The 27,876-nt window shown below is 39.4% G+C and overlaps 2 protein-coding genes across 3 annotated transcripts in view; one reads left to right on the forward strand and one right to left on the reverse strand.

Moving 5' to 3' along the window:
* Positions 1–7,375: 7,375 nt before the first annotated feature.
* On the reverse strand, positions 7,376–26,090 carry NMRK1 (nicotinamide riboside kinase 1). 2 transcript variants are annotated; one of them, XM_037493564.2, is made up of 9 exons: positions 25,908–26,090; positions 21,264–21,317; positions 16,861–16,951; positions 16,339–16,387; positions 15,232–15,379; positions 15,085–15,156; positions 14,425–14,531; positions 12,032–12,115; positions 7,376–7,866 (listed from the first exon to the last, which is right to left on the reverse strand). In XM_037493564.2, exons 2-9 carry the CDS (start codon positions 21,290–21,292, stop codon positions 7,832–7,834), a joined length of 615 nt encoding a protein of 204 aa, XP_037349461.1. In that variant the 5' UTR covers positions 21,293–21,317; positions 25,908–26,090; the 3' UTR covers positions 7,376–7,831. The 2 variants fall into 2 exon arrangements, with proteins under 2 accessions (XP_037349461.1, XP_037349462.1); XM_037493565.2 differs by lacking the exon at positions 15,085–15,156.
* Positions 26,091–26,366: 276 nt separating this feature from the next.
* The window catches only part of OSTF1 (osteoclast stimulating factor 1), a 52,602-nt gene continuing 51,092 nt past the window's right edge, over positions 26,367–27,876 (forward strand). The window contains exon 1 of the mRNA XM_037492472.1: positions 26,367–26,586. Coding sequence (XP_037348369.1) covers positions 26,553–26,586 — 34 coding nt within the window. The 5' untranslated portion in view covers positions 26,367–26,552. The remainder of the gene's footprint in view (positions 26,587–27,876) is intronic.

Raw genomic sequence — 27,876 nt, forward strand, 5'->3', positions numbered from 1 at the left:
AAAAAACCATCCCTTTTATTATTGAAACAAAAAAATCAAATATTTGGGAATAAATCTAACAAAAGAGGTAAAGGACCTATACAAAGAAAACTATAAAACACTGTTAAAAGAAATAGAAGACGACACAAGGAAATGGAAAGACATCCCCTGCTCATGGATTGGAAGAATAAACTTTATTAAAATGGCCATCCTACCCAAAGCAATCTACAGATTCAATGCTATTCCAATCAAAATTTCAATGTCATTCTTCAAAGAAATAGAACAATTATTGATGAAATTCATATGGAATCACCAAAAACCCCGAATAGCCAAAGCTCTACTGAAAAAAAAAAAGAAGGGAATGGAGGCATCACACTCCCAGACTTCAAACTCTACTACAAAGCCATAATCATCAAAACTGCATGATATTGGAACAAGAACAGACACACAGACCAATGGAATTGAATAGAAAATCCAGAAATAAACCCACAGATTTATGGTCAACTAATCTTTGACAAAGGAGCAAAGACTATGCATTGGAGCAAAGAAAGTTTGTTCAATAAATGGTGCTGGGAAAACTGGGTCGCTACATGCAAAAGAATGAAGCTTGACCACTACCTCACACCATACACAAAAATCAACTCAAAATGGATTAAAGAACTAGACATAAGACCTGAAACCATAAAATATATAGAAGGAAATATAGGCGAAACACTACGTGATATTCACATCAAAGACATCTTTACAGACACATCACCCAAAGCAGTGATAGTGAAGGCAAAGATAAACAGCTGGGACTACATGAAATTAAAGAGCTTCTGCACAGCAAAAGAGACAATAACAAAAACAAAGAGAAACCCCACCAACTGGGAGAACATTTTTGCACCCAACACTAATGATAAAGGACTGATCACAAAAATCTGCAAAGAGCTGATGAGACTCAACAACAACAAAGAAAATAATCCCGTCAAAAAATGGGCAGAAGAGCTAAAAAGAAACTTCTCTGAAGAGGAAATGCAAATGGCCAACAGGCATATGAAAAAATGTTCAACATCACTTGTAATCAGGGAAATGCAAATCAAAACTACCATGAGATACCATCTTACACCAGTGAGAATGGCACATATTAAAAAAACTAGCAACAACAAGTGTTGGCGAGGGTGTGGAGAAAAAGGAACTCTTCTGCACTGTTGGTGGGAGTGCAAACTGGTCCAACCACTATGGAGAGCTGTGTGGAGATTTCTGGACCTACTAAACATAGAGCTTCCATATGATCCAGCAATTCCACTCCTAGGTATTTACCCAAAGGACACAGAAACATCAATTCCAAAGAGCACCTGCACCCCTGTGTTTATAGCAGCACTGTTTACGATAGCTAAGCTTTGAAAACAGCCCAAATGCCCAAAAATAGATGACTGGATTAAGAAGATGTGGTACATATATACCATGGAATATTACTCAGCATTCAAAAAAGATAAACACATGCAATTTGCAGCAACATGGATGGCGCTGGAAGGGATTATGCTCAGTGAAATAAGCCAAAAAGAAAAAGAAAAATACTGGATGGTCTCACTCATAGCAGGAATCTAGAAAACTTAAATAAGGGACCAGAAAAATGAATAACTATAAGAAAGTGAAAATCAAAATCAACAAAAACTATGAACCAGAGACACTTTTTGGGGGTGAGGGGCGGGAGGGGAGGGATTGGGGTCAGAATGGGGGGGTTGTAATTGTATGGGGAATATAAAAATAAAATTTATTATTTAAAAAAAAAGAATCATATGGTCAGAAAAAATGCTTGGGATGATTTCACTCTTCATAATTTTATTGATAATAGACTTATCTATTAATATATGGTCTGTTATTGGGAATGTTCCATGTGCATTTGAAGATTTTATATATATTCACACACAGCAGTTTTTGTTTTTAGTGGAGTATTTTGGTGGAGTAGATGGCTGTCATGTCTGTTTTGTCTGGCTTCTCATTTATGTGTATTGTTTCCTTATTTATTCTCTGACATGTTAATCTGTCTGTAGTTGCAAGTGGAACATTAAAATTTCTGATCACTGTGTCATTGTCAATATCTATCTTTAGTTTATTAAAAATTGTGTATATATCTTGATGCATGTATCTTTGGTGCAGATATTATGAGTGTTATTTCTTCTTGTTGTATTAGGTCCTTAATCATAATATAATATAATATAATATCATGTCTACCTCTGTATTTTACATCATTTTGTCTGTTTAATCTGATATAATTATAGCTGTTCCTGGCTTTTTTGATGACCATTTGCTTGCTGGATTACCTTCCATCTTTAAACTCTTTTTTCTTTTTTTAAAGGTATAGGATTAGAAATTTGACAGATGTCTTTATTTTATTTTATTTTTTTTAAAGATTTATTTATTTATTTATACAAGCACTGGGTACAGTCAGAAGCGTGGGAGGGTGAGAGAATTCACCAGAGCCAGAGCAGGGAGCAGAGGAGGCAGAGGGACCGAAGTACACTGCTGAGGGGAGCAGCGGGCGGCAGGGAGGCAGGAGAGGTCTTCGTGCCATGTGGGACCCTCCTCTGGTGGTCGGGAGCAGCTGGGGATCGAACTGGCGCTTCGCAACCCAGTGCTCAACTGCTGCGCCACCGGGGAGGCCCCCATCTTTAAACTCTTAAGTATTGCTTATCTTTGCTGGGAAGATGGGTTTCCTATTAACAGCAGAAGGTTGGACTTTGTTTTAAAATCCATTTGCCCCCCACTCTATGTCTTTTAATTGGTGAATTAAAGTCATTTACATTTAAGGTTATTATAGAGATATAAATGCTTATTGCAGTTTTGTTGTTTTTAAAATTTTATTAGCTTGTCTTTGCCTTTTTATTTTTTGACATCTTCTGGGTGTGTATATTATTTTACACATTTAGAATACATACACACATATATATACACATTTGTTTGTGTATATATATATATATACACATTTAAATGTGTAAAATAAGGAAGTGTATAAAAATATCTAAGTAATACAAATTAAAAATAAATAATTTCAAAAAATGATTACATAATTATATATTATATAAATATAAAATAAGCAATCCCTTGTTTATATTTACATTACTAAGAGATAAAGAAATTAATATAAAGAACAGTCACATCCCCTAGGGCTGAAATGGAACACTCAAGAAGGAGGTATAGTTTTCCTTACCCTTCTACTCTTTCCCATTAAGTGAGGGGAAGCCTTTTTGGAGAAAACACTACCATGACTCACTGAATGACAGGGAAGTAGCTGTGGTGCCATGCCAATAAAACTTGCTGGAAATTCACCCACAAAAAAAAAAAAAAAAAAACCTTGGAAAAGCAGCTTATAGGGAGGTGTCTCATTAGAAGCACTCCACTTCACTTGCCAACCACAGGAATCAAAAATGCAAATTCTTTTGTCTTGGAGTATGTCTCCAGCTCCCTCTGTTGACTCAACACTGTTCCATGTGGCAAAAGAAATATACTTAAATGGCCCAGATTCATTTTCAATGCAGAAGAAAAAAGGGAGAATTTGGAGCTAAGAGTAAATAAAGTCAATAACTGGCAAAGAGTGATTCTGTAATATTGTTAGGCACTAGTAATTTTATGCTGGTAGTTTCAGTATGAGCCTTCCTTTGTCTGCAAACTGCTATTTGTGTGTTACAGAGCAGTAATTCTGAAAGACTGGTCCTTGGTCAGCAATATTAACGTCACCTAGGAACTTGTTAGAAATGCAGATTCTAGGGCCCTACCCCAAAACTACTGAATCAGAATCTGGGATTGGGGACCTATATGGTGTGTTTTAACAATTCCTCCAAGTGGTACATGCTAAGGTTTCAGAATCACCGCTAGGAACTTGCTCTGTAGGCTGGAAGGGAAGAGTCTAAAGAGCTTGCTTTCTTTGTGTGAGTTTTGGTCTCTATTTTTGATCTTGAAGAAGCCAACCTAGTTACTTTGCTATTTGGAAGCCAGCAGGGAACATATTATTATATCTCTAGTTTTGTTTTGATGACATGTTTCTGGATTCATGGACATGAATACATCCAATATGCTCACTTTGGTAAGAAACTATTTTTATTTTATTTTTTTTTTTTTTTACAGTTGCTTTATTTTATTTTTTTTAATTAATAAATTTTATTTTTATATTCCTCATACATTTGCAATCCCCCCATTCTGACCCCAATCCCTCCCCTCCCGCCCCCCCACCCCCCAAAAAGTGTCTGGTTCATAGTTTTTGTTGATTTTGATTTTCACTTTCTTATAGTTATTCATTTTCCTGGTCCCTTATTTAAGTATTAAGAAACTATTTTTAATGGTTTTTTTTTTTTTTAACCTGCAGGTCATGCTATCTTGATTAGGACCCCTAAGCTGCAATTGTAAATTTCACCTGTTTCTGTATGTGCAGAGTAATGCCTAGTCTTCTTTTCCACATCCTGCTTTTTTTCTAACTCTCCACCGTGGATGGAGAATTGAAAGAACAGTTAGAGCCCCAGACCTAACATAAGCACAGCAATTGGCATGGAGCTCATAATCGCTCATCACTGCCTTTTGCCCCAAGGGTAACTTCATGAGTCAGCTTGCCTCCTTCAATAGGCTCCACCAGCCAAGAACAGAAAGCTTCATTTTCCCTTAATGCTGGCTTTCCCAGACTCCTAAATTTTCTTTTTTCAAAAGTGAGAGGAACAAATGATGTATTCTAGCAAGCACTTTTTTTTAGCCATTGTTTGCTTTAAAATTAAAAATGTGTATGTCTGCTAATGTGGTGTAGAAATTGTGGCCTGGTGCTGTCTTACCACTATCAAGCTGTACAGGATTGAACAGGTTACCAGTTCTGGTTTTAATTTCAATACTGAAATAGAGTGCACTGGAACAGCTGATACTCCTCCAAAATTTTATGATTCCATGTACTACCACAATCATATCCTTAAAAGGTAAATCACTGGGCTTGAATCTTATCCTTTAGTGTAATAGTCCATGAGGTCCTCTTTTGAACTCTCTCCTCTGTTTTAATACTAACTACAATGATGCTTCCCTACAGCAAATTTGACCTAAAGGGATTGAGTTTGTTTACACAGAAAGTCAAGACTTGAGCAGATTTGTTTCTTTTCAATATACAATATATGCCTTCTTAAATAGATAGAATATCCCATTAACTGCTTTGATAAACATAACTGCAATATGAAATGTACATATCAGAAAAAGCATTGGCATTCTTTACTTCAAGTTCCTCATTTATTTCTCACTGATACTGATAGGCAAAAAGATATTTATTTCTTCTCAAAATGATTTGAATGTTTCCATTTTTATTGTTAAGATTTTTGTTTTTCAAGAGAGCTTTATTCTGACCTCACATGCTGAAATTGGGAGAATTTATAATTCCACAATTTATAATGAGGGACTTGCCTCTCTATAGGGGAAAAAAGCAAAGAGGGTGCTTCAAAAATTCTTTGAAATTAGGTTTAAAAAATCATCCTTATACTTTTCTTCTTAAAAAATCATACTATTTTATAATACAAATTATTGGCAATCCAAGCTTAATAAAATCATGATCAGGAAGGGTATGCATAAAAAGGTTGTGGTAGACACTTCCAGTGGCTTATCAGTTTCCTCCTCCTTCCTTGCTAAAAGAGGCTTGATTTTTGTTCCTGTGGCAGCATTCCCAGACAATGAATCATAAATGGTATAAATCCATCTTGACATCTGCTTCCCAGGCTCCCTTGCATTGAGAAGTAGCCATGTGAGCCCAGGAGACACACAGGGAAGTCTGTTGGGGACACTGTTGTGTGGTTTTTGGGAGATATGTGGCTGCCTTTCCTCTCTACATCCATCTGCCTGCCTTGTGAGCTGACACTATGCTAGGAACTTCTGCTGTTTTCCTGTGACCTTCTGGTAATAGGTTCACAAGCCAAGGATGAAAGACCCTGGCTTTTTTGTGACATACTGGAGTTGCTGCTCAAGTAGAGGTGCTGGCTAAAATACAGGACACACAATTAAATTTGAATTTCAGAAAAACAGCAGTCTTAAATATTCAGTATTTGTGACTGACATATACTAAAGTTATTTCTAGTTTATCTGAAATTCAAATTTAACTGTGTCTAATTTTGTTCTCCCCCAAATTATCTGACAGCTCTATGCATAAACCCTAGATTGTCTGCTCCTATTATATAAAAAAGTACTCCCCCCATGAGTTTAAACTTTTACTTCTAATAATATATTGCTTGCTTGTGAACACTTTTCCTGATATACATCAATTTATAAAAAGTGCTTAGCCTTTTTGTTAGATGTTCATCATGTGTCAGACACTGTGCTAGTTAGTTAGTAGTTTGTAACTAAATCACAGAGGTAGGCCCTGTCTTCATGGAGCTTGCAGTCTAACTGGAGAGAGAGCCACTAAACAAGTGATTCTGTAAATGACAGTATAATTACAATTGTGATTAGTGCTTTGAAGGAAAAGAAGACAGTTTGAAAACACCTGTGTGTGTGTGTGTGTGTGTGTTGGGGGAGAAGGGAGATTAGGGAATTCCTCCCTGAAGTGGGATTTCAGGGGCAATCTACAGGAGTGCGAGTCAGCAGGCAGGCTGGAGAAAAGGACTGTGGAAGTTGGCGCTGAGCATTGGGAGCAGCATGTGTGCCAACCCAGGGGCAGGAGTGTCTTGGTAAGTTTGAGGAGAGAACTTCCCAATGGCTGAGCAGCAGAGGGTTGAGTGATGAAAATGAAGGTGGAAAGACACAAAGAAGCAGAAAAAGGAACATCCTGCAGGTCATATAGGGATTTTCAGATTTCATCCTTACTCTGTACTACACTCATACCAAGTGTTGTTGATATTTCCATCTTAAAAAGAGAATGTCAAGATTTCAAATAGCTTGATGAAAGTCATAGCTATCAAGTGGATGAACTGCGACTTGAGCTCAGATATTTTGGTAGTGTGTGACCAAAAACCTCCTAATCATCACTGAGTGCAAAGAAATTAGAAATTTACAAATAATGAGAGCTGATCAAATAAAGCCATTGAGAATATTTAAAATTAATGTAACATCATATTTTATATCTGTAAGGACTAAGAGGGTTGTGGGCAATGTGTTATTAATAAACAAAAAGCTGATCACTATAGCAGGTAATTTAAAATCCAGCTTTTGAAAGAGGCCTCAAAAAATTAATTCAGATTTCCAGCCTGGGCTTTTCAGGGGAAGGTTCCTTATATTATATATTATTAAAGTAACTAACTTATTTCTGTGAGTTTAGAACACTGGTTTCACAAAAACAAAATAAAACAAAAAAAACTTATTTGTAACAAAATCTTAACCTAAGTGACAATATGAACCAATGGCTTTAGACATGCTAAAACATTAACAGCAGCAAGAATGACAAAATACACATAAGATACTGAAATAGTTTATTCAATGTGACTGCTACTCTTATAATGCCATCATTTGCAGGAGATGGGCATTGGTATGGGATGGTAACCAATATGTAACCAATAAAAGAACCATTATGTTCTTTTATTAAAAATAGAAAAATATCATAGTATATTGTGTATGAGGTACATGTCCTATGATACTTGATATGTGTGTATACACATACACAATCATTGGCCTAGTAGGAACTGTTTTGTGACCTATACTATAGCTATGTGCTCTCTGGAATAAGAGTAAGGTAAATTCCTGCCCCCCATGGATAACTACTGTTCCACAGGTTGGAGAAATCCTTTGTGATAAAACAAGCAAATGAACAAACCAACCAACTGTCCTTTTACCAAAGTTCATATTATATCTTGGTTAAAGTACTTAAATATATTACTTTGAGTTTCCTCCCAGGAAGGATTCAGTGCATTTCATATTTATACTGTTACTTGCAAACTTTAGATGCTTCTACTTGCGTACCTAGGGAGCAAACATAAACAGAAAAAAATTTGATGTACAATTCTAATTCTCATTTTATTAAATTTTCACACTAACAGTCAATCTAAGTATATTAGAATTACAGGGATTCTGGAGCTAGAAATGCTGGTTTTCTGTAAAGAATACTAAGTAGAATCCAAGACTCATTATTCTGATCCATGTATTAAATTTAAACCTAAATTAAGATATCAGATATCCAATGTCATTTGTAATTGGTACATTAATCCTAAGCTTCAAGAAAAATATTACAAAGGGTGCAGTAGAATTCTTGTTTTGGAGTGTTATCCTTGATTTGGGGAAAGTATTATTACCTTTACTTTTTTTTTTTTAAAGATTTATTTATGCATACAAGAGCTGGGGTACAGGCCATATTCGCAGGAGGGTGAGAGGACTCACCAGAGACAGAGTGGGGAACAGAACACGCAGACTGACTGAAATACACTGCTGAGGGGAGAGCAGGTGAGACAGGAGAGGCCTGCTTTACCATGTGGGTTGCTCTCTGGCCAGCCAGGGATCAAACTCGTGCTGCAGAGACTGTGGACCACTTCAGAGTGCGGTGCTTAACCCCTTGTGCCACCAGGGAGGCCCTAGTTTTTGCTCTTAAACAAGGAAGTCTAGCCGAACACTAAGTGACTTGGCTTAGGAACCCAATGATAGCCCTGCCACATTCCTATTACATAGCTCATGTCAGAGAAATACACATTTTTTAGTATAAAATATAAAATGATTATACCCTTTGACTAAGAAATTACTACTTCTGAAAAAATTTAATATGCAAGAAGAAAACCAGCAATATGTGCAGATATTTTCACAGTATATTATTTGTCAATGTAAAAAACATATTAATGCTAACATGCAATAACTGGGAAATGGTTCAATAATCTTATGTTAATTTGAAGTATTATTCTAGATGGTTATACTATTACATTTAAAATTCAATGTAGAAAAATGCCAAAAGAAAAATTCAAAAATTAGACTACTGAATTAATTTGCAATTAATTGTTTATTCCTTTGCCTTGAAACTAGGCATATGACATCTTTCCTCTGCATTAAGGTTCAATATCAAGTCTTACAGTTCATTTTCAATGGGCATAGTAGAACTCAGCCTGATTCCTTTAACAGCAAGAACTATTTAGTTTCATTATATAGTGAGTTTTCTAGAAAGCTGCTTAAATATTAAATAACAATTTTAAAACAGAAGTAGGCACAGCAGTTAACCAGGTAGCCATGTAAGAGAGACTGATGTGAATATCATCAATATTAGGTTTATACTCGTTAAAATGTTAACTTGCTAACGGCTGGGAATACCAGTCATTATTTTTCCTCTTTTGCCTTTATATTAAAAATTCTTTAAAATAATTAATATGCTTTAATAACAAGATTAAAATAACTAGTGCTAAAGGGAATTTGAATGTTCCTGGTGACTAGACTGCCTTGTTATTGTGAAAACAGATAATTTTTAAATTTTTCGTCAAATTTGGATTTATTTATTTATTTTCTTTAAGATTTATTTATTTATGCCTATAAGAACTGGGGTACAGGCCAGAGATGCAGGGGCTGAGGCGGGGGGCGGCAAGAGGATTCACCAGAGACAGAGCGGGGAACAGAACAGGCAGACTGACTGAAATACACTGCTGAGGGGAGCAGCGGGTGAGACAGGAGAGGTCTGCTGCATCATGTAGGTTGCTCCCTGACTGGCTGGGGATTGAACTCATGCTGCAGAGGCTGCAGACTGCCTCACAGTGCAGTGCTTAACTCCTTGCACCACTAGGGAGGCCCCAAATCTGGATTTAAATAAGGATTAAACATATGACTTCATATCTTTACTCTGCTGGACCATTTGTTTCACTAATAATGAAATTCGGTCTTTGTTATTTTCCCTTCATTATTATTACTTTATCTCAATTATGATTTTAAATGCACAGAATGAATATAGATAAGCAGGTTTATAAGATGTTATGAGAAGCTTGAAGAGTTTTCAGTTGAAACATCTGAAAGACCTCAGTACTAGCTCAGTTCCAAACTAAGGGTTACACCAATCTAAGACTATAGGCTGGCTTCACCAAGGCACTGTGAAAGAACTAGGAGAAGTGGTGGGTTTGTATAGATAACAGCAACTTATTTATACAACTGGAAAACAACTAATGGCTCTTGGAGGTAGGAGAAGTTGATTTGCTTTGAATTTTATGTCTCTACTAATATTTGTTATTTTTAAATCATTTTTTAAACTCTACCTAATATCTATAACACAATTCTTGAGATAACCTTAAGAAATAGAATTGAATACTTCCTTATAAACTTCTAGGAAATAGGCATGGAAAGAGGAGGGTGTCACACATATGTAAATGTACTTTCTTGTGAGCTTACAGTATCTATCAAAAGCTGCCTGCTGAAAAGATGGTGAAATTGGCATTTTGATATGGAAGTAGGTGCAATTTGCCTGAGCTACATCAAGGTTCCTTTCATCTTTATTAGTAGGTAGAACATAAAGCCAAACTCCAGTGTCTGAAGAATTGGACCTGAGCACAGGCCATTATGGAGAAAATTGAGAGGTTTAGGTGTCTAGCAGCTGAAATGCCCCTGAAGTATCTCATTATGGTCAGAAAGGGAGCCAATAATTCTCAAAAAAGTGGCCAAGGTGCTATCAATTATGAAGGCTGACCCCTTCCTTCATTCTGGTGCTGAGGCCCTGGGCCCCATTATGAGGCCTGCCTTTCATCAAATTAACAGATGGCCGGTGTGGGCAGGCATATCTGGCAAGGATTCCAAGTGGACCTAAAAATTTCTTCAGATGGGCTCATGCCTACAGGAAGAGCTGATGCTGAAATTAGGAGTGTGTAGGATCAATGGCACAGTCCGTAGTTGGACAGGAATTACTTAGAACCCAGGAAATCTAATTCTTACTGAGAGATGATGACATTTAGACTAGGGTTGTTGCTTTTCACCAAAAATGCATGAAATATACTTCATTGCTGGAGTGACTGATGCTGTCTTTTCTCAAGCCAGCTGATGGTTACATTTTACATGTTAGCCATGAAAACCCTTTTAGTTCAAGTTTAACAACTAGATCTATAATTTTGTTCTCCCATCCTGCATTTTCATCCTTCTTCTGGTTTGTACCTCTTACACTTCTTTCCTTTTAGGGAATTTCTCCTCTTAAATCAGGAGCTTTTGGCTAACGTCATAAGGTCAAATCAAATTATTACCTATAAAGCTCATATTCCTGAGCTAAAGTAGAAAAATGCTTTCTGTTTAAAATGAAGAATTTTAGACATATGCAAAAGTAGTAATAACAAACATAAAAGCCCCCTGTATCCACCTAGCTCCAACATTCATCAACTCATGGGCAATCTTGAAAAAGGAAACTGTCTTTTTCTATTGGGTTGTTGGAGTTAGGAGAATGGTGCTGCCAACAAAGGTATCTGTGAGTGGAAGGCCTGAATTCAAAATAAACTCAAACAGAAAGTGGAATGAGGCAGAGACCCATTTGAGCTCCTTAATCTAGCTGAGCCTAAAGCCAGTGCGGCCCCTAACTTTCTGCTTAAACCAGATTAAGGTGGATTTGCAAAATATGTCATTTAGAATGAAAACCTTAAACAAACATTAAATAAATATATATTTTTAATTTTCTGGGGGTTTTGAGGCATTTAGGAAATAGATATCCATGGAAAATATTTAAGAGGAATAATGAAGGGATATGTTAGATATATTGAAATGAGATAATCATCATTTTAGCTTTACTTGACCCAACGAAGAATTCCTTTTTTTAAATTGGAAAACAGAAAAGGGGAATTTATTGAAATATGCTGCTAAGAGAAGCAGTGGGCAAGATGTGAGAAGTCATTTGCCCAAAGAATAATTTCAAATCCATAGAAATAACAGCTATCTACTAAAAATTTTTAACTAACATATCATTAGGAGCATTAAGAGATATAAAATGGATAAATGTTTCACTTTTAAAAAGCCTCATCAACAAAATAATCAAGGCCCCAAGTCCAGAATCTCTGATTCTGAATTGTCTTCAAAGCAATGGGTGAATGGATATCATCCCTCTTATACCAGCACTCTAGTATGCTACTCTCAGGAATGTCATGAATGAGTTTCCTGCCTATTCCTTCACCATCCACTTCAACAGACCAATCCTTACATTTTTGTTTTGCCAGTTCTTGTATTAGATCTTCATACACTTGTGAAAAGAGGTCCTCTTCAGATTTTGTTCCATCTAGGTAAACTGAGAAGGGGAGAAGAGAGCAGTTACAAATGCAAACAGGCTTATTAATACAGGTGTTTACTCTGGCACCTGACATTGCTTGAAATGCAGATAGTTTTAACCAAAGAGCTCAGGACCATAAATTAAAAAGAAATTAATAGCTATTAAGGAGAGAAATAGATTACAGTCAGGGATAATAGGTAAATATTCTGAGTTTTATATAGAGAATGCACGCTATGTGATATAAAATTAATTTTTAAGAAAGAAAAAGAAACAGCATAAGGATCACTTGTGAAGTTTTTTTTTTTAAAAGATTTTATTTTCATTTATACAAGAACCAGGGTACAGTCCAGATGTGCCGGAGGGTGAGAGGATTCACCAGAGACAGAGCGTGGAACAGAACAGGCAGACTGATGAAATACACTGATGAGGGGAGCAGTAGGAGAGACAGGAGAGGTCTGCTCGCCATGTGGGTTGCTCCAAGGCCGGCAGGGATAGAACTGGCACTGAAGAGGCTGTGGACAGCTTCAGAGTGCTGCGCTCAACCGCCAGCACCACCGGGAAGGCCCCTAACCTGTGAAGTTTCTTAAACCATGCAGGGGTATGGGTACTGCCTTATCTGTACTGAATCAGAATCTTCCAAACCCAGAGTTTTGGAGAAAAAGTAGAAGTTATCTAGGTTAAAAGAAAGAAAGGAACTTGTAGTTAGAAAACTGGCAGAGAGAATTCCACCAGTTAAGAAGATGCAGAGTTTCGGAAGGCTATGAGGTAGAGAGGCAGAAAGAGTACAGAGATTTTAGAGCACAATTGTGCATTCGTCCTTACAAGTCTTGATGTCTGGTTGTGGAGACTTTATCCCTAGGGCTGGAGACTATTTGAAGGCATTTCAGCAAGGCAGGGGCAGTAAGAGGCTGGACCTATAACTATGGTCCAAGCTATAAGTGGTGTGGACACACCTCAGCAGCAGCTCGAGGGGTAAAGAGGTGGGTGGAATGGAATTAAAGAAAGGATCATAATGGCTGCCATAGCCTGGGGAGGCCCTACAGGCTTTTGGCATGGCTCTAACAGCCACTCTAGAAGCCATAAAACTTCTTACAAACGGGAACTTCCTCTATTATGAAAGTATATGTCAGGTTTTTTTTTTAAAGATGTATTTATTTATGCATCCAAGAACAGGATACAGGCCAGAGGTGTGAGGGGTGAGAGGACTCACCAGAGACAGAGTGGGGAACAGAGCAGGCAGATTGACTGCTGAGGGGAGTAGCGGGCAAGTCAGGAAAGGTCTGGTACGCCATGCGGGTAGCTCCCTCCAGCCTCCTGTGTCTTCACTGTTAAGCTCTGTATCCCAGTAAAATGTTCTTAGGCCAGGCCGATATTTACCCCCAAATCACTGCTTTCTATCTCTCAGGCATCCCAATCTTATTATGTGTAAAACAGACTGACACTCCTACCTTACGAATGTGCAATTCCTATATTTTTCTGTTTTCAAAAAGCAAAACAAAACAAAACAAAAAATCTGTCAGTTTCCAAGGTATTATTCTCAACACCTCAATTTCCCTCACCCTCCATATCTGTTCTATTCCCCAGTTCTGTTGAGTGTGTATGTCCACTATCACACCTCCACAGTCAGAGAGATCTTACTAAAACAAGAATTTGATATCTACGATTTCCTTGTTTAAAACCTCTCTGTAGAGAGCTTCCATATTCTTTTAGAATATGTAGGCCTTGCCCTTGCTGTATCTCCAGCACTGCCTCTTGCCCTTGGTTTCTCTACCACAGACATAGGAACCTCTCAGATGCTGCTCATTCCTTCCTGCCCTCTAGCTGTTCAATGTGCCATACCTACTGTCTGGGGTCATCTTCTATCCCCATAACCAATCTCTTTTTATACCCCTTTATTATCCAGTTAAACCTGTCAGAGTGTAGATTAAATGTGGCTCGCTCACTTTCTCCGAGTACTGGGACCTGGGCAGTCCCCCTGGCTAGAAAGTACATGGTTGTGCAGTCAGTGTGTTTACTGTCTGTTCACAGACAACAGAATGCTGGTTCCATACAGTTAGGGACTGGGTCTGCCTCATGTCCCTTGGTATCACTAGTGTAGTACCTTGAACATGAAAGGCATTCAATAGGTGTTGAATGGATGACCCTCTAGAAGTTGACAAGCTTTGACAAGAGCCAAAGAGACAAAGAGAAACCAGGAGAGCCAGTTGTAGGAAAATGTTCAAGCTTAGAGTTCTTTTATAATCTAATACGTGAAAAAAATGCCTCCGAAGGTCCTTTGAGGCAGTGATCCAAAAAAAGCCTTTTATGGAGGGAGAGAAGGCACTCACTGATATCCCAGGTGATGTCCTCTATTTCCCGTCTGTGCTTTAGATACATGGGCCACACATGGCCATCAAAGTAGCCTGGGGTGTCTGGAGGCTCATAGACTCTTGTACTGTGCAAAAATGCAGGAAGCTCTATGTTAATAGAAGCACACATTGATAAGGTAAAGTAATAATGGTCAGGGTAATGGGAAAGTCACACAGTCTGAATCTAAACAGGATTAAGACCACCTATTTTGGATTCATGACCAGTTACAAAGACAATAAAATGATTTTAGTTCTCTAAATCAAAATTAACTTTGTGGTTTACTGAATATCATTCATAATTAAGTTTTTCCCTTCTAATACTTTACTAAAGAATTAAAAAATATAAACTCAGCTAATTAAAAAAATATAATCAACATGTGATTGCTTCATTTGAGGATTCAGGAGAAGTGAGTCAAATAATTTGCATAAGTGCCTTTTCTTAGATAATTTGTGTTACTCCACATGGATGACCATTTATGTTAGAAAAAAGTTTGTTGTTTGTGTAAAAGAATTGAGGCTTCCCTTGTTAGAAAAATGACATGTACACTCAATTATATAAACACAATAATGCTGTTTTCCTTGTTTTTCCTAAATTTTGTCATTTGAATTATAATCCAAAATGGTGATTTCAAAACTTACCTCCTCCTCCTCTTACATTCTTCATAAGGAATGGTCAGAAAATAGCTTCTATTCCATATAGTGTTAAGGGGCCTAAAATAACAGCACATTTAGCTCATAGGGTATTTTCTCCATTTATTGAGTCATTATTCAAGTGAGGATGCTTACTTATAATTAAAGAGAAGGAAACCTTCGATGATTAAAATGGAAGTTTCCTCACTGCTTCCTCTGTCTGTTGATACCAGAGAGTGTCTTGGGCTGTCCATCCAGCAGGAAATGGCTGACATCATTTTTTCCATGTTAAGTGCTTCAAGCACTAAAGACAAACACACAGAAGCATGAAGTCAGTGCAACTAAAAGTCTTATGATGCAGCTTTTTATGAGTATATCCAGGGTTTTATAAATGTATAATAGTATTTCATTTACCTTTCAAAATATCTAATAACAAACATTTTAGCTAAATTTAAATCGTAGCATTGACAAATCAGTATGCATGAAACATCTGTATTATGAAAAATTAAAAAAAAAATACAAAAGTAGGGTCTCCCCTGGTGGTGCAGCAGTTGAGTGCTGGGCTGTGAGGCTGCCCGCAGCCTCTGCAGCGCCAGTTCATTCCCCGGCCGCCAGCAAAGGTTCCACAAAAAAACAAAACAAACAAACAAACAAACAAACAAAAAAAACCCAGAGTAGAAAGTATTTTGTACAAGCATTTAGTGATGATCTTGTTGATTAATAAAAGTTGAGAAAACCATTAAATGTAGTTTATTGGCATGATATTCTCTACAGGAGAATAAATGTTGTCTGATGATAGCCTGACCAAAGTGAGGAGAATTCATCTAAAAAACATTCACTAATTTTTTTGAGTAGTGAAAAGAAAAAAACAGCAGCCTAGTACCTTGGTGACTGGAAAAGAAAGCTCCAAAATTAAATGCTAAGAGTTTGTTCCAGGTGAGATGGAAGTTGGGATGGGAAGAGGAGTATAGTTGGTATGCCCCAGCCATACCATATTGTAAAATAATAGCAAACTCACCTTGCTCCAACTTTGGAGGAAAAATCTTTCTCATTCCAGTGTTTTCAGTTTCAATTACAAAATTACGGTAAATATTTCATTTATTTAAGTAGCTGAACAAAAATCAGAAACTTTTACAAAAGTAGGTTGAAAGTACAAAAGTATATTTAAACACATTTTTGAGACTGTTTTCATAAATAGTGAAGTTATTTGGGTTTGAAAGAGAAAATGATTATTAGCATATGTTTTAAAGCTCATCTACTTACCATCATACTGCAGAAATCCATTTTTATCTTTCTCTATCTCAGACTCTGGCTGGAAAAATAATAGGTATCCATTAAAACTGCAATGCAGAAATAATAAAATTACAGAATGAAGAAATGATTATAAATACTTTGGCTGATAAGGATAAAATCAATGGTGCGCAGACCTCTCCTGCAGCGCCTGCTGCTCCCCTCAGCAGTGTATTTCGTCAGTCTGCCTGTTCTGCTACCCGCTCTGGCTCTGGTGAATTCTCTCACCCTCCCGCGCTTCTGACTGTACCCAGTGCTTGTATAAATAAATAAATAAATAAATAAATAAATCTTTTTTTTAAACAAAAAAAAGGATAAAATCAAAGATCCTCATCCATTAGTGGTGCCATCTAGTGGATAAGTAATACTATTGCATTGAGTCTACCTTCACTACAGACATTATCACTTAGTAAATGCTTTTATATATTGATAGTAACTTAAGTTTACAACTAGAACTTTTTTGTTTAAAATAAATTATCTAAGTTTTATAGGTACCTTAAAGAAATCATCCTGAGATATGATGCTGCAATTAGGTAAATGTTTCTGCAAATTTTTAGCCAGTGTTGTCTTTCCACCATTTGTCACACTGAACCAAGGGGGAGAAAAAAACAAAAGAAGGAAAATACATTAGAAAATCATCAGACACTTTAAAATTACCTTAGAAAACTAATATTTAAAAGTATGTGATAAGAAAAATTACTGTCAATAAAAAAAATGAAAAATTATTGACATATATGAAGCATTTTCTTCCTGGGCCTCCCTGGTGGTGTAAGGGGTTAAGTGTCAGCACTATGAAGCTATCCACAGCCTCTGCAGCATGAGTTCGATCCCCAGTCAGCCAGGGAGCAACCTACATGGCGCAGCAGACCTCTCCTGTCTTGCCCACTGCTCCCCTCAGCAGTGTATTTCAGTCAATCTGCCTGTTCTGTTCCCCACTCTGTCTCTGGTGAATCATCTCAGCCCCCACCTGCCTCTGGCCTGTACCCAGTTCTTGTATGCATAAATAAATAAATCTTTAAAAAATATAATGCATTTTCTGTTGGCAAAATCAAACAAACAAATCTAAGTAACATAAGAAGCTGGGAAGGATTAGAGAAAAGTTGGGTAAGTGAGCTGGGTAATACTAAGACTTAAAAATACAGATGTTGTACTGGAAACAAAAGAATTTTTTGTCTATGGTGAAATATTCACATGGTTCATATGTAACAGAATATGAGTAGCACATTTTATAATAGTACAAGTATATAAAACTATGTATGTCATAGTGATTTTTTTTGTTTTAATGCAGAGTGGAGAAAAAGGCAGGAGTGGCTTATTACACGTCCATCTATCATGAATTCACAATTTAACTTTATAACTATGACTTCCTTTTCTCTTTGTCTCTCTCTTCTTTGGGGCTAAATGGGAGGTCCACTGTCGCTTATCCAGTTACTTGTCCCTCCTGGCTGGACTGTGACATGGAGAACAATGGGGACTCTAACTCCACTATGTATTTACTTTTCCAGCATCTAGCACCATCTAGCACATGGGAAGCACTTCTCTAGTGAGCTTTTTTTCAGTTTTTGAACCCAGGGCTGATACACTTACAAATGATCAGTGAACAAATTCAGGGTCTTGGGATTTGAATGGAAAATATATTTCTTTATTTTCACTCATTCCAAAAGAAATTTGGCATATCCTTTAATATTAAATATAAGTAATAATAGTATAGGAGTAACAATAGCAGCTATGACTTTGTCACCAATGGAAATCACAGATATCTTTGTATTAGGTTATAGTCGGGGAGATAACTTGAAGCATCAATGACAATCTCTATTATTCTGATTTATGGCAATTTTTTGACCCACTACTGGACCATGTTATTTAATAACAAGAAGTGTTATATATTATCTCACCCTTTATTTTAAAAAATATTTTATAACTATATTTCAATATAACAGGATTCCTTTGCATTGGTGTATTTTATTTTGTCCATTTTAAATCATTACCCTGATAAGTCAAGAAATCACGATACTACCAATGTCCATACCACAAAAAATTCCTGACTGCACATTACAAGAACCTTAATCCCAGATGTGCTTACTCCCAGATGAGATGTATTATTTATCATCAGAAGAGGGAAAAGGAACTAGTGTTTATTCCTCAAAATACCTTATGTCTATGAAGTAGAAGGAATGTAATTTACAAGATTTTTCATTTAACCTTAGAATATACAGCTAGATAGGATATGAGCAACCCCTTCGAAAACAAGGAAAATGGCTGGGTGTTACCCTATGCATTGAAAAAAATGTTATGAAATTTTCCCGTGCTAATACAGGAGTGTGTTCTCTCCTAGGATCAAGCGAAAGAAAATGTGTGACTGACTACTTGGACCAACTTCCTTACTTATTCAGAACACCCAAATATATGCACAAGTCCTGGTTCATGTACTTTTTTACATGCCAATTGCCAATAGGGGTCATAGTATTTGGAACGTGACAGTGGGATAGAGAGAAGTTAAAAACTGCATTTATGCAAATAGGTGGAGAATAATGCCACACAAGTAGCTATAATAGTCCAATTTTCCAATTTAGGAAACAAAGGATTGAAAAGTCATATACCGGGCCTCCCCGGTGGCGCAGCGGTTGAGTGCTGGGTTGGTTGCGAAGCTGACCGCGGCCTCTGCGGCGCCGGTTTGATCGCCGGCTGCTCCCCGGCCACAGGAGGAGGGTCCCACATGGCGCGCAGACCTCTCCTGCCGCCCGCTGCTCCCCTCAGCAGTGTACTTCGGTCCTTCTGCCTGCTCTGTTCCCTGCTCTGGCTCTGGTGAATTCTCTCACCCTCCCGCGCTTCTGACTGTACCCAGTGCATGTATAAACAAACAAACAAACAAACAAATAAATAAATAAATAAATAAATGCCTCTATTAAAAAAAAAAAAAAAGAAAAGTCATATACCCATAAAACTTGTCCAAGTTAACAACTAGCAAATAATGGAAATGAGATACAAAGTCTAACTCCCAGCACCCATGGAGCTTACATTTCTTAGCATCATGAATGCTGTAAGAATCTGATGATGGTTATAAAATCTTTCCCCTAAAATATGAACATGCATTAAATTTTCAGGAGGTTCATGATGCTCCTTGAATCCTTTAGGAACCCCTACTATTCCTTGCAGTCTCAACTGGAACAATACTTCATACAACACAAATATGTGTGGTATGTACATAAGAAATCTACAACACAGTGGAGGAAGGAATAAAGGCAGTGGTAGAGGTCATGGCAGCTGACTCTGGCAAGAGCTTCACTGATTCGGCAGCAGCAATTGCACTAAAATGAAATCCTGACACTTGCTGAGAAAGAGACAGGTGCTGAAGAGGCTTTCTAGGAAGTTATGGGTAGTTTCTAATGCATTGGCAAGAAAGCCTGAGGCAGGCTTCTAGACAGAGGATATCATCCTGGAATACAAGAAGAGGGTACTTTTATTCACACATGGAGAATGAAAGTTGGGTTGGATCCTATAGTGAACATGATAGTTGCTTCCCCAGATTCCATTCCTTCTTCTGATTTCTGTTTAGGACTGACCCCACTCTCAACTCTGTGCAAGGCCCCATGACCTAAACTAATTAAGAAAATCCCTTAGCTTTTGCCACAGTGACTGTAGGTATGTGAAGGGAGACCCATGACCTAGGGGAAGAGAAACACTTTTTTTCCCCCCCTCTAATGGCAGATGAGCTAAGAAGTCCCAGGAGCTGCTGGTAGCCCCTTGTCATTAAAAAAAAAAAAAAAAAAATGGAGCCAACTCCACAGTGAGTCCACATGAAGACACAGAGAAGAGTCTAAGAGAAAACTGAGTCTTTGGTAACACCACTGAGGTCTACATCAAGTCTTTCCTTCAACCTATCTACTCCTGAAGCTAATAATTTCTTTTACTGTTTATGGATGGTATTCAACATACCAGGAAATTCCAATGTCATTCTAGATAACTGGAAACCATGGAATATTGTTCAGCAATGAAACAATAATTTAAAAACTTTTGTACAAAGTTTAACCCGATGGAGGTATATGGAAAGGTTACGGGAAGCGGGGAAACTGGAATTAAGGAGTGAGGCCCTGAATTAGGACAGTGGCGGTGAGTGTGGATAGGAGGGAACACACAAGAGAAGCAATGCAGCGCCACACTGAATTTTGGTTCTGATTAGATGGAAGCAAGACAGAGCAGAGTTCTGTCATTTAATACTTTAACAATATAATAATAAAATGATCTCCCCCAAATCACAAACCTTTCACTAAATATTAAATTGTTAATTAATTGAACCACACCTAATGTGAGTATACTCAGAAAAGAAATGAATATAATACAAATAATGTCCTCTTGAGTTGTTGATGTCTTTTTTGCATGCCCCCTGGTACTTTAGGTAGAGTGGCAATAAAATTTAGGACACTTCTGAGAAGGGGAGGGACACACTACTAATAATTATGCCAGAGCAATAGGGACGAGCTCAGGATATAAGGTCACCCTAAGTATAGGGGAAAAGGAGTGAGATGAGGTGGTTCCATATTCAAAATGTCTAAAACTGGGCATGTCAGGAAAGAAATGATAGATTTTCTCCTCCTTCCTGCTGAAGTAGCAGCCATATGGAGAATTATAAATCACCCCAAGTTGGGGAAGTGTCTGATTACGCCTTGCCTGTAGTGTCAGCTCCAGAAGTAAATGGTACAGCAGGCCAACTCTTTACTGACACGTTTCTCTTTTTAGAGGAAACACTCGCATCTCTCTGTTGGCATTTATGTAGCCAACATTCCACTGTTCTCTAAGATTCAGGAATCCTCACTGCTGTTCTTCCCACCATGTCCATAAGAAAATACCCTTTAGACATGTGAATATCTTAACCAGGTGTTTGTAGCAAAATTACTCACCCACTGATTCCAATGACAAATGTTTTCATTATAAACTTTGAAAACCACGTCTTCCTAAAATTAAAAAAAAAATGAATGCATATCATTTAGATGATTAAAGAGAGAAAAGAAAGTTCTAATTCAGAGGGCCAGGTGAGGGGGAAAGATGACCACAATCTCCAATTTACCCCACAGATTATCCATACTGTATACTGGCTTCTCCCTGCCACTCTCCACCAGTGAGTGTGAATGGCTGGTGTATGCTGACAGCCTGCAAGTCCAGTGAACTGCCAGGGCCTGCATGGCCAAGCCTATATCCTAGCAGGTTGTTTTTTAAGAGTGAGAAAAAGTTGCTTGGCCTCAGAGCGCACTACAAAGACTCATACTCTCCTGAGTTAGGTCACGTTCACCTTCATGATTCAATCACCTGGAGATGCCCCAGTACCCCCACAGCAGGGAACCCATGAAGCAAGCCCCTCTTTCTCTCTTTCTGAAAAGGGGGGAAATTCACTATTGGCCTATTTCCTCACCCAGAAGCCTAGGTCTGGGGTTAGGATAGACAAACTTTTCCACAAACAAGCCATATAGTAAATATTTGAGGCTTTGTGAGCCAAGAGACAAAATCAAGGCTATTATGTAGGTACTCCTAAAATGAGAAATTTCCATAATTTTTTATGAGCCAAAACATGATAGTAATTGAATATTTTTTTTGTGGTAATGCCTGTATTAACGAGAAGAATGGGATTCCTTATTTTTTTCTTCCTTGGAACGACATTTTTTTAAAATTGAGAAAACTCTGGTTTACAGCACTATACGATTTAGAGGTACAGGCTCACACCCTTCCCATGTGTGTTACCACACCAAGCCATGCCACCCTGAAATTCCTTTTTTCAGTTGAGATTAACATTTCCTTTATTGGGCTGAATTCAAAATTCATGTTCCAGATCATGAAATGGACTGCAGATGTTCCCTGAAGGTTTCAGCCACTGGCCATTATTTGTTGACCCAGTGGTCTAGGGGGAGAAGACAGTTTTGCAATGGCTCCGAGGCTCACCTGTGGATATCCCAATGGACCATTTCATTTTAAGTGAATGGTGGCTCAGGAGCAGGGAACCTTAAAATGGTCATTCCAAAAGGTTATCCCTGACTGTTCCAGTTAGGTGATTTAGGGACCTAAGCTGTACTTCAGAATGGCCCCTGAGCTGGAAACTTCCAGCAGCCTTGCGATTTCTGTCCTTGACCTGTGTTCAGACTTCCCCAAGAGGGAGGTTGTGGGGCGATCAGAATATTCCAAATTGAGTTCAATTGCTTAAGGTTTAGTGTCACTTTCATTAATAAGCCTACACAAGACAATTCAATAGTGGCAAGGAGAAGCTGTGTACAGCGTGGATGTCTTCTATAGAATGTGGATAATCCAGTGATAAAAATCAAGTAACAAGTTGGGCATCTGACTTCATCTAGATTTGCACTGTTGAATATATACCTCCATCCAAATTGCCAATTGTTTATTGGGGAATGACTGCATATAACATGTGCCATAAAATAAATTTTTCTGCTTTTGAGTTTATTTTATCCTACACTTACTTTTAATGTCAGTACAGGGCTGCCAACTATCCCTTTATGGAATAGGAAAGGTTGCCCTTTATCCTGAGATGATAACTTTTTTACTGTTCTGGTGATGTTCTTATTCCTATGAAATTAATTTGGCAGTATATAGTGGACAAATGTCCTCAGTTGACCAAAAAAACCCAAAACCTACAAAACGTCATTCCTTGCCCCACTTTGCTTATTTTTGGATAGTTTGTCAGAGCATAAACTCTCAAGTCTGGAGAAGTATAGTTTTGGAGCTCACTTGGTCTGCCCCTTCAGTTTGCACAATCTAAACTGGCACAGACAGTGGAGTAACTTGCCCATGGTCACACAGCTGGTAGATGAATAGCCAGAAAAGAAACTAAACCAAGCAAGATAATTTCTTTCTATTTTTTCAAGCTGCTAAAATGTACTTCATCACCAAGAGCAAATAAAGGATGTTGCACATAAGCTGGCTAACTGAGTCTCATGTATAACTGATGTCTTTTTTATTGATGTGTTACTGATGGTATATATCTCTTCACACACACATACACATTTGTTGTGCACACTGAATGGCAAGGAGTACTATGTTTCTTGCTACATCTGTGCATATATCTGAGGATGCTATATAATATAGCATATAGACAATTGAGTGTGGTTGTGGCACTGGAAGTAGGCTTGAGGAGGTCACCTGGGTGGAAACTCTAGAAATTCAGAAACCGAGGCATGAGAGTCAAGAACCATCTTATACAATCTCTTGAGCAAACTCCCACAGTCAAATGCAAGTTTACTACAACCGGAGCTCTCAATTCTACATTAGATGGAAGTCATAGCCTGCCCAAGATAGTGTTTGAGTAAATGCTGGGCACAGTTCATTAGCAATGAGCAGGCAACAATGTTGTGGGAGAGGTGGGAAAGCAAACAAAAGCTAGACATGAGACAGGGCCACATTATTGGGGTGGGGACTGGACATAGCAATCTTGGAAGTCATTTAATTCAATAACTCTTTTGGAGGCACAGGGAAGTCTCCAGTGAACTCCACATTCAGGCCTCGTATTTTTCACCTCTATACCACGTTCCGATATTTCATTGCCTGTTGTCCTGTTTAAAAACTATAATTAAAAATTTAAAATTTTGCAGGCCTCCCCTGTTGGCGCAGCGGTTGAGCGCTTGGCTGCAAAGCTGCCCCAAGCCTCTGCAGCGCCAGTTTGATCCCTGGCCGCTGGCGAGGGTCCCTCATGGTGCGCAGACCTCTCCTGCTGTGCCCTCTGCTCCCCTCAGCAGTGTATTTCGTCAGTCTGCCTGTTCTGTTCCCCGCTCTGGCTCTGGTGAATTCTCTCACTCTCCCACACTTCTGATTGTACCCAGTGCTTGTATAAATAATTAAATCTTTAAAAAAAATTAAAATTTTGCAACCCTGGGTTGCCAGGCTTCAAAGGCACACAAGCAACAGACTTCATGAAATAAATACAAACTTCATCAACTACAAACTATAAATTATTGGATGTCTCTGGAGAGACAACCATTTGGACTTTCCAGCATTGTCAAACCAGGGTATCCCTTACTAGTATGTACTCCAACCTCATGGGATATTTATAGACTTTAGTCTTTCAATAAATGCAAAGTTTTTCTCAACAGCAGAATATTAGCACAGGAGAAGAACAGACTAAGACAGCCAAGTGCAAACCCCAAATGAGTAAGTTTGATGTATTTTTTACCCTAACTAACATGTTGTATAGTGCTTTTTCCATCATTAGGTTTATTTTTTTAAATTTAATTTCTAAACATGGTTCATTATGTATTCTAAACTGCAAAATGGTCAGGGCTGCCATGGGCAGAATCAGCAGATTATAAAGAAGACAGTAACAAATGATCTGAGAGATACCATGCTACCAAAACATTTTTTTAAAGATTTATTTATTTATCCATATTTATTTATGCAACTGGGGTACAGGCCAGAGGTGCAGGAGGTGAGAGGATTCACTGGAGACAGACTGGGGAACAGAACAGACAGACTGACTGAAATACACTGCTTAGGACAGCAGCAGGTGAGACAGGAGAGGTCTGCTATGCCATGTGGGTAGCTCCCTGGCCTGCTGAGGATCGAACTAGTGCTGCAGAGGCTGCGGACAGCTTCACAGCACTGTGCTCAACCTGCTGCGCCACCAGGGAGGCCCAAAACGTGTTTCTGTTTTTGTATTTTTTTAAATACATCTCAAGAGCAGCTTGGTATTTGTAAGTATCTACCCAATAGATATTTTGATTGTTACCTTCCATGCTTTAGGAAAATCTCTTTCTACTACTGATTAGACTTTGCTCCTTCTTGGTAAACACTTTCATGAATAAACAAACCATGCCCCTTTCCCTTGGAATCAATCCTTTCACTAACCCTAGTAAAAATTCTGAAGTTTCATTTTATGTAGATTCTCGTGTAATGTTTTATTTTCAATTCTCTCTTCTTTCCCTAAACATAACAACAGTGACTGTGCTCTTTCCACCTTATGCATGCAGCATTTCTTGTGTGTCAGCACTTGTCTCCCACTGAAGAATCAATCTATCAGGTAAGGGATAGACAAACCTCTCTGGTGGTGCGAAGTGAGAGTGGTCCCAGACAATACATAAACAAATAAACATGGTTGTGTTCTAATCAAACTTTATGGACACTGAAATTTGAATTTCATATAATTTTTACGTGCCACATTTTTTTTTTTTTTTTGCGTTTTCAGCCATTTAAAAATGTAAAAACATTTCTCAATAAGCAGGGATTACGAAAACGGGGAAAGGCGGGTCGTGGCTTGTCAATTCCAGTGCTAAGGAATAAAAGTCTTCCTCCTCCCTTGGGACCAAGAGCTGACCTTGTCCCTGATGCTTTCTCCAACAATCTGTACGTTTTCATTTTAAAGATTATGGGGCGTAAAAGCACCACGCCCTCCTGAGTACGTGTCCCCCTTTCCAGGCCAGCTTTCAGCCCGTTTTCAGGGTAATGTTCCCAGCAGGGTTTACCAGACTCAACCGGGATCCGACTCCAGCGCGGCAACATCAGGGAAACACCTCGGAGCGAGGCAAGCGCGGCGGGTCCAGGGCGCTACTCACCTGGCACTAGTCCCAGGTGAAGGCCCCGAGCACTCCTGTCACCAGCCGCACCCCCGAAGCAGGCTTCCCTGAGGCCCACAGTCCCTGGCCCCGCGCTCCCCCGCGTCGCCACTAACGCAGGTGGCTTGGCTACAAGGGTTTCGGTGCCAGCCAGGCCGGGCCCGGTCCGCCCGGGTCCCCGCTGGCCGGGGCGGGGCTCCGGCGAGCGTAGCCTCACGCGCGCGCCCCTGCACCGTCCGGCCCCTTCCCAGCGCGGCGCGAGACCGGGGCGCCCTGCTCGGCCCCGACGGGTTCCGCCGCCGCGCGCGCCGCCGTGCGCGCCACCCGCGCTCTCCCCGCGCCCCCCCCCGGCGGCGGAGCGGCTCGCAGGGCAGCCAATTAGCGCGCGGCCAGGCGGCCACTTCCTCGTCCTCGGTGTCGCGCTCGCGGGACCGTCCGGGCGGCCGCGGGGCGGGGCGGAGCGCCGAGCAGAGCCGGGCTCCTGCGTGCGCTCGTCCCCAAGCCGAGGGTGGGCGCAGGGCGTTGGAGGCGCACCGCTGTCATCCAGACAAAAAGAAACTTTGGGGCGCCGGGAGTGCCGGCTGGTGGGAAGATCCGCAGGCTTTTTGTGCGTGGTCTTTAGGATCAGCCGCTCCAGGAAGCAAGATGTCGAAGCCGCCACCTAAACCGGTCAAACCAGGTAAGAGAGGTCCTCGCGGAGTCCCCTCGCCTCCCCGGTACCCCGCGCCGCCCCTGCCAGTTGGCAACAGCGGACCAGGACGTACCCAGACCCGAGCCTCGCTTTCTAGAGCTGACCACTAGGCTGGGAGTCGCTGGCTTTGTTGCGTTGGCTGCCGAAGAGGGATCGTTTTGAAATAGCAAGAGGATTTCGAGGATTTCAGCATTTTTTTTTAATGTTTTTATTTTTTAAGAGGAGCCACTCTCGGTTTTTGCAACCTTGTCATTCGCTGCAACTTTCCAGCGAGTGTCATGGCTCCATCCCATTGACGCTTTCCTGGAAAATAGGGGAGCCCCTTAAAAAAAAAGATTCTCTCTTGAAATTAGCTTCCTAGCCACTTCCTCTTTTTTCTCAGCGTGTGACATGGTCTAGTTAGAGTCTTGACCGGCCAGAGCGAACGGGAAGTGCGCTGCTTGCAGGGTGGGGTGGGCGAGCGAAGCCTCCTTGGGACTTTTGAAAGTAACAGCAGCTTTTCAAATTGACTCCCGGATCTTGGGAGGAACGTCTATAAAACTACTCCAGCTCTCGGCGAGAAGACTGTCTAGGCTGAAGCAGAGTAATCTCGGCTAGAGTACGATTGGGAAGTGTCACTTTATCAGGCGATTCAAGTCCTTTCCTCTGCTCCCTTAGTAATTTGGCCTGCTAAACTGGAGAGGGTGAAATCGCTAAGTTCCTCAAAGCACTTTTCTTGGCGGATAGTCCTTACTCATTTTTGACTCTAAGAATATTTTCTGTGGGACTGGGAAACAAGAGAATTTAAAAGGGATACTTTATTTTAATTCAGAATTGTAACTCTTTCCCGCCTTCATTTGGATAGTAGGCATTGGAAGATAAATGACTGATGTACTCTTAGTTGTTGTTTTTTTTAAAGTGCAGACTGAAGTTTATCTTTTTATGTCAAATTTTGAAATAACCTTTCTTAGAAGGAATAGAGTTCCACTCTCTTTTTTTCCAGTTTTTGATCAAGCCGGACAACTTGGGTAATGATTGAGTTTTCTTTCTTAGCTATCATAAAATGGCAGTTTCAAGTTCTTCTATTTGAAAAATATGTACATACCACGTGTGGGATAGTCAAGCACTGAGGAATTAAATCTTGGTGTGAAAAGTTGCTGACTCTTTGCCTCTGCTGTGAGCAAAGGTGGGGGGTGCCTAGCATTGGACTCCTTTGGATGTAGAATTTGATGAGGAGTGCGTGTGTAGCAGGTGGCAGATTTCTAACCTCAAGTAAATCAGAACCTCAGTGTCCAACAA

This window comes from Talpa occidentalis, unplaced genomic scaffold (assembly GCF_014898055.3).
Source record: "Talpa occidentalis isolate TD23 unplaced genomic scaffold, MPIMG_talOcc4v2.1 talOcc4.7, whole genome shotgun sequence".
Taxonomy (NCBI): domain Eukaryota; kingdom Metazoa; phylum Chordata; class Mammalia; order Eulipotyphla; family Talpidae; genus Talpa; species Talpa occidentalis.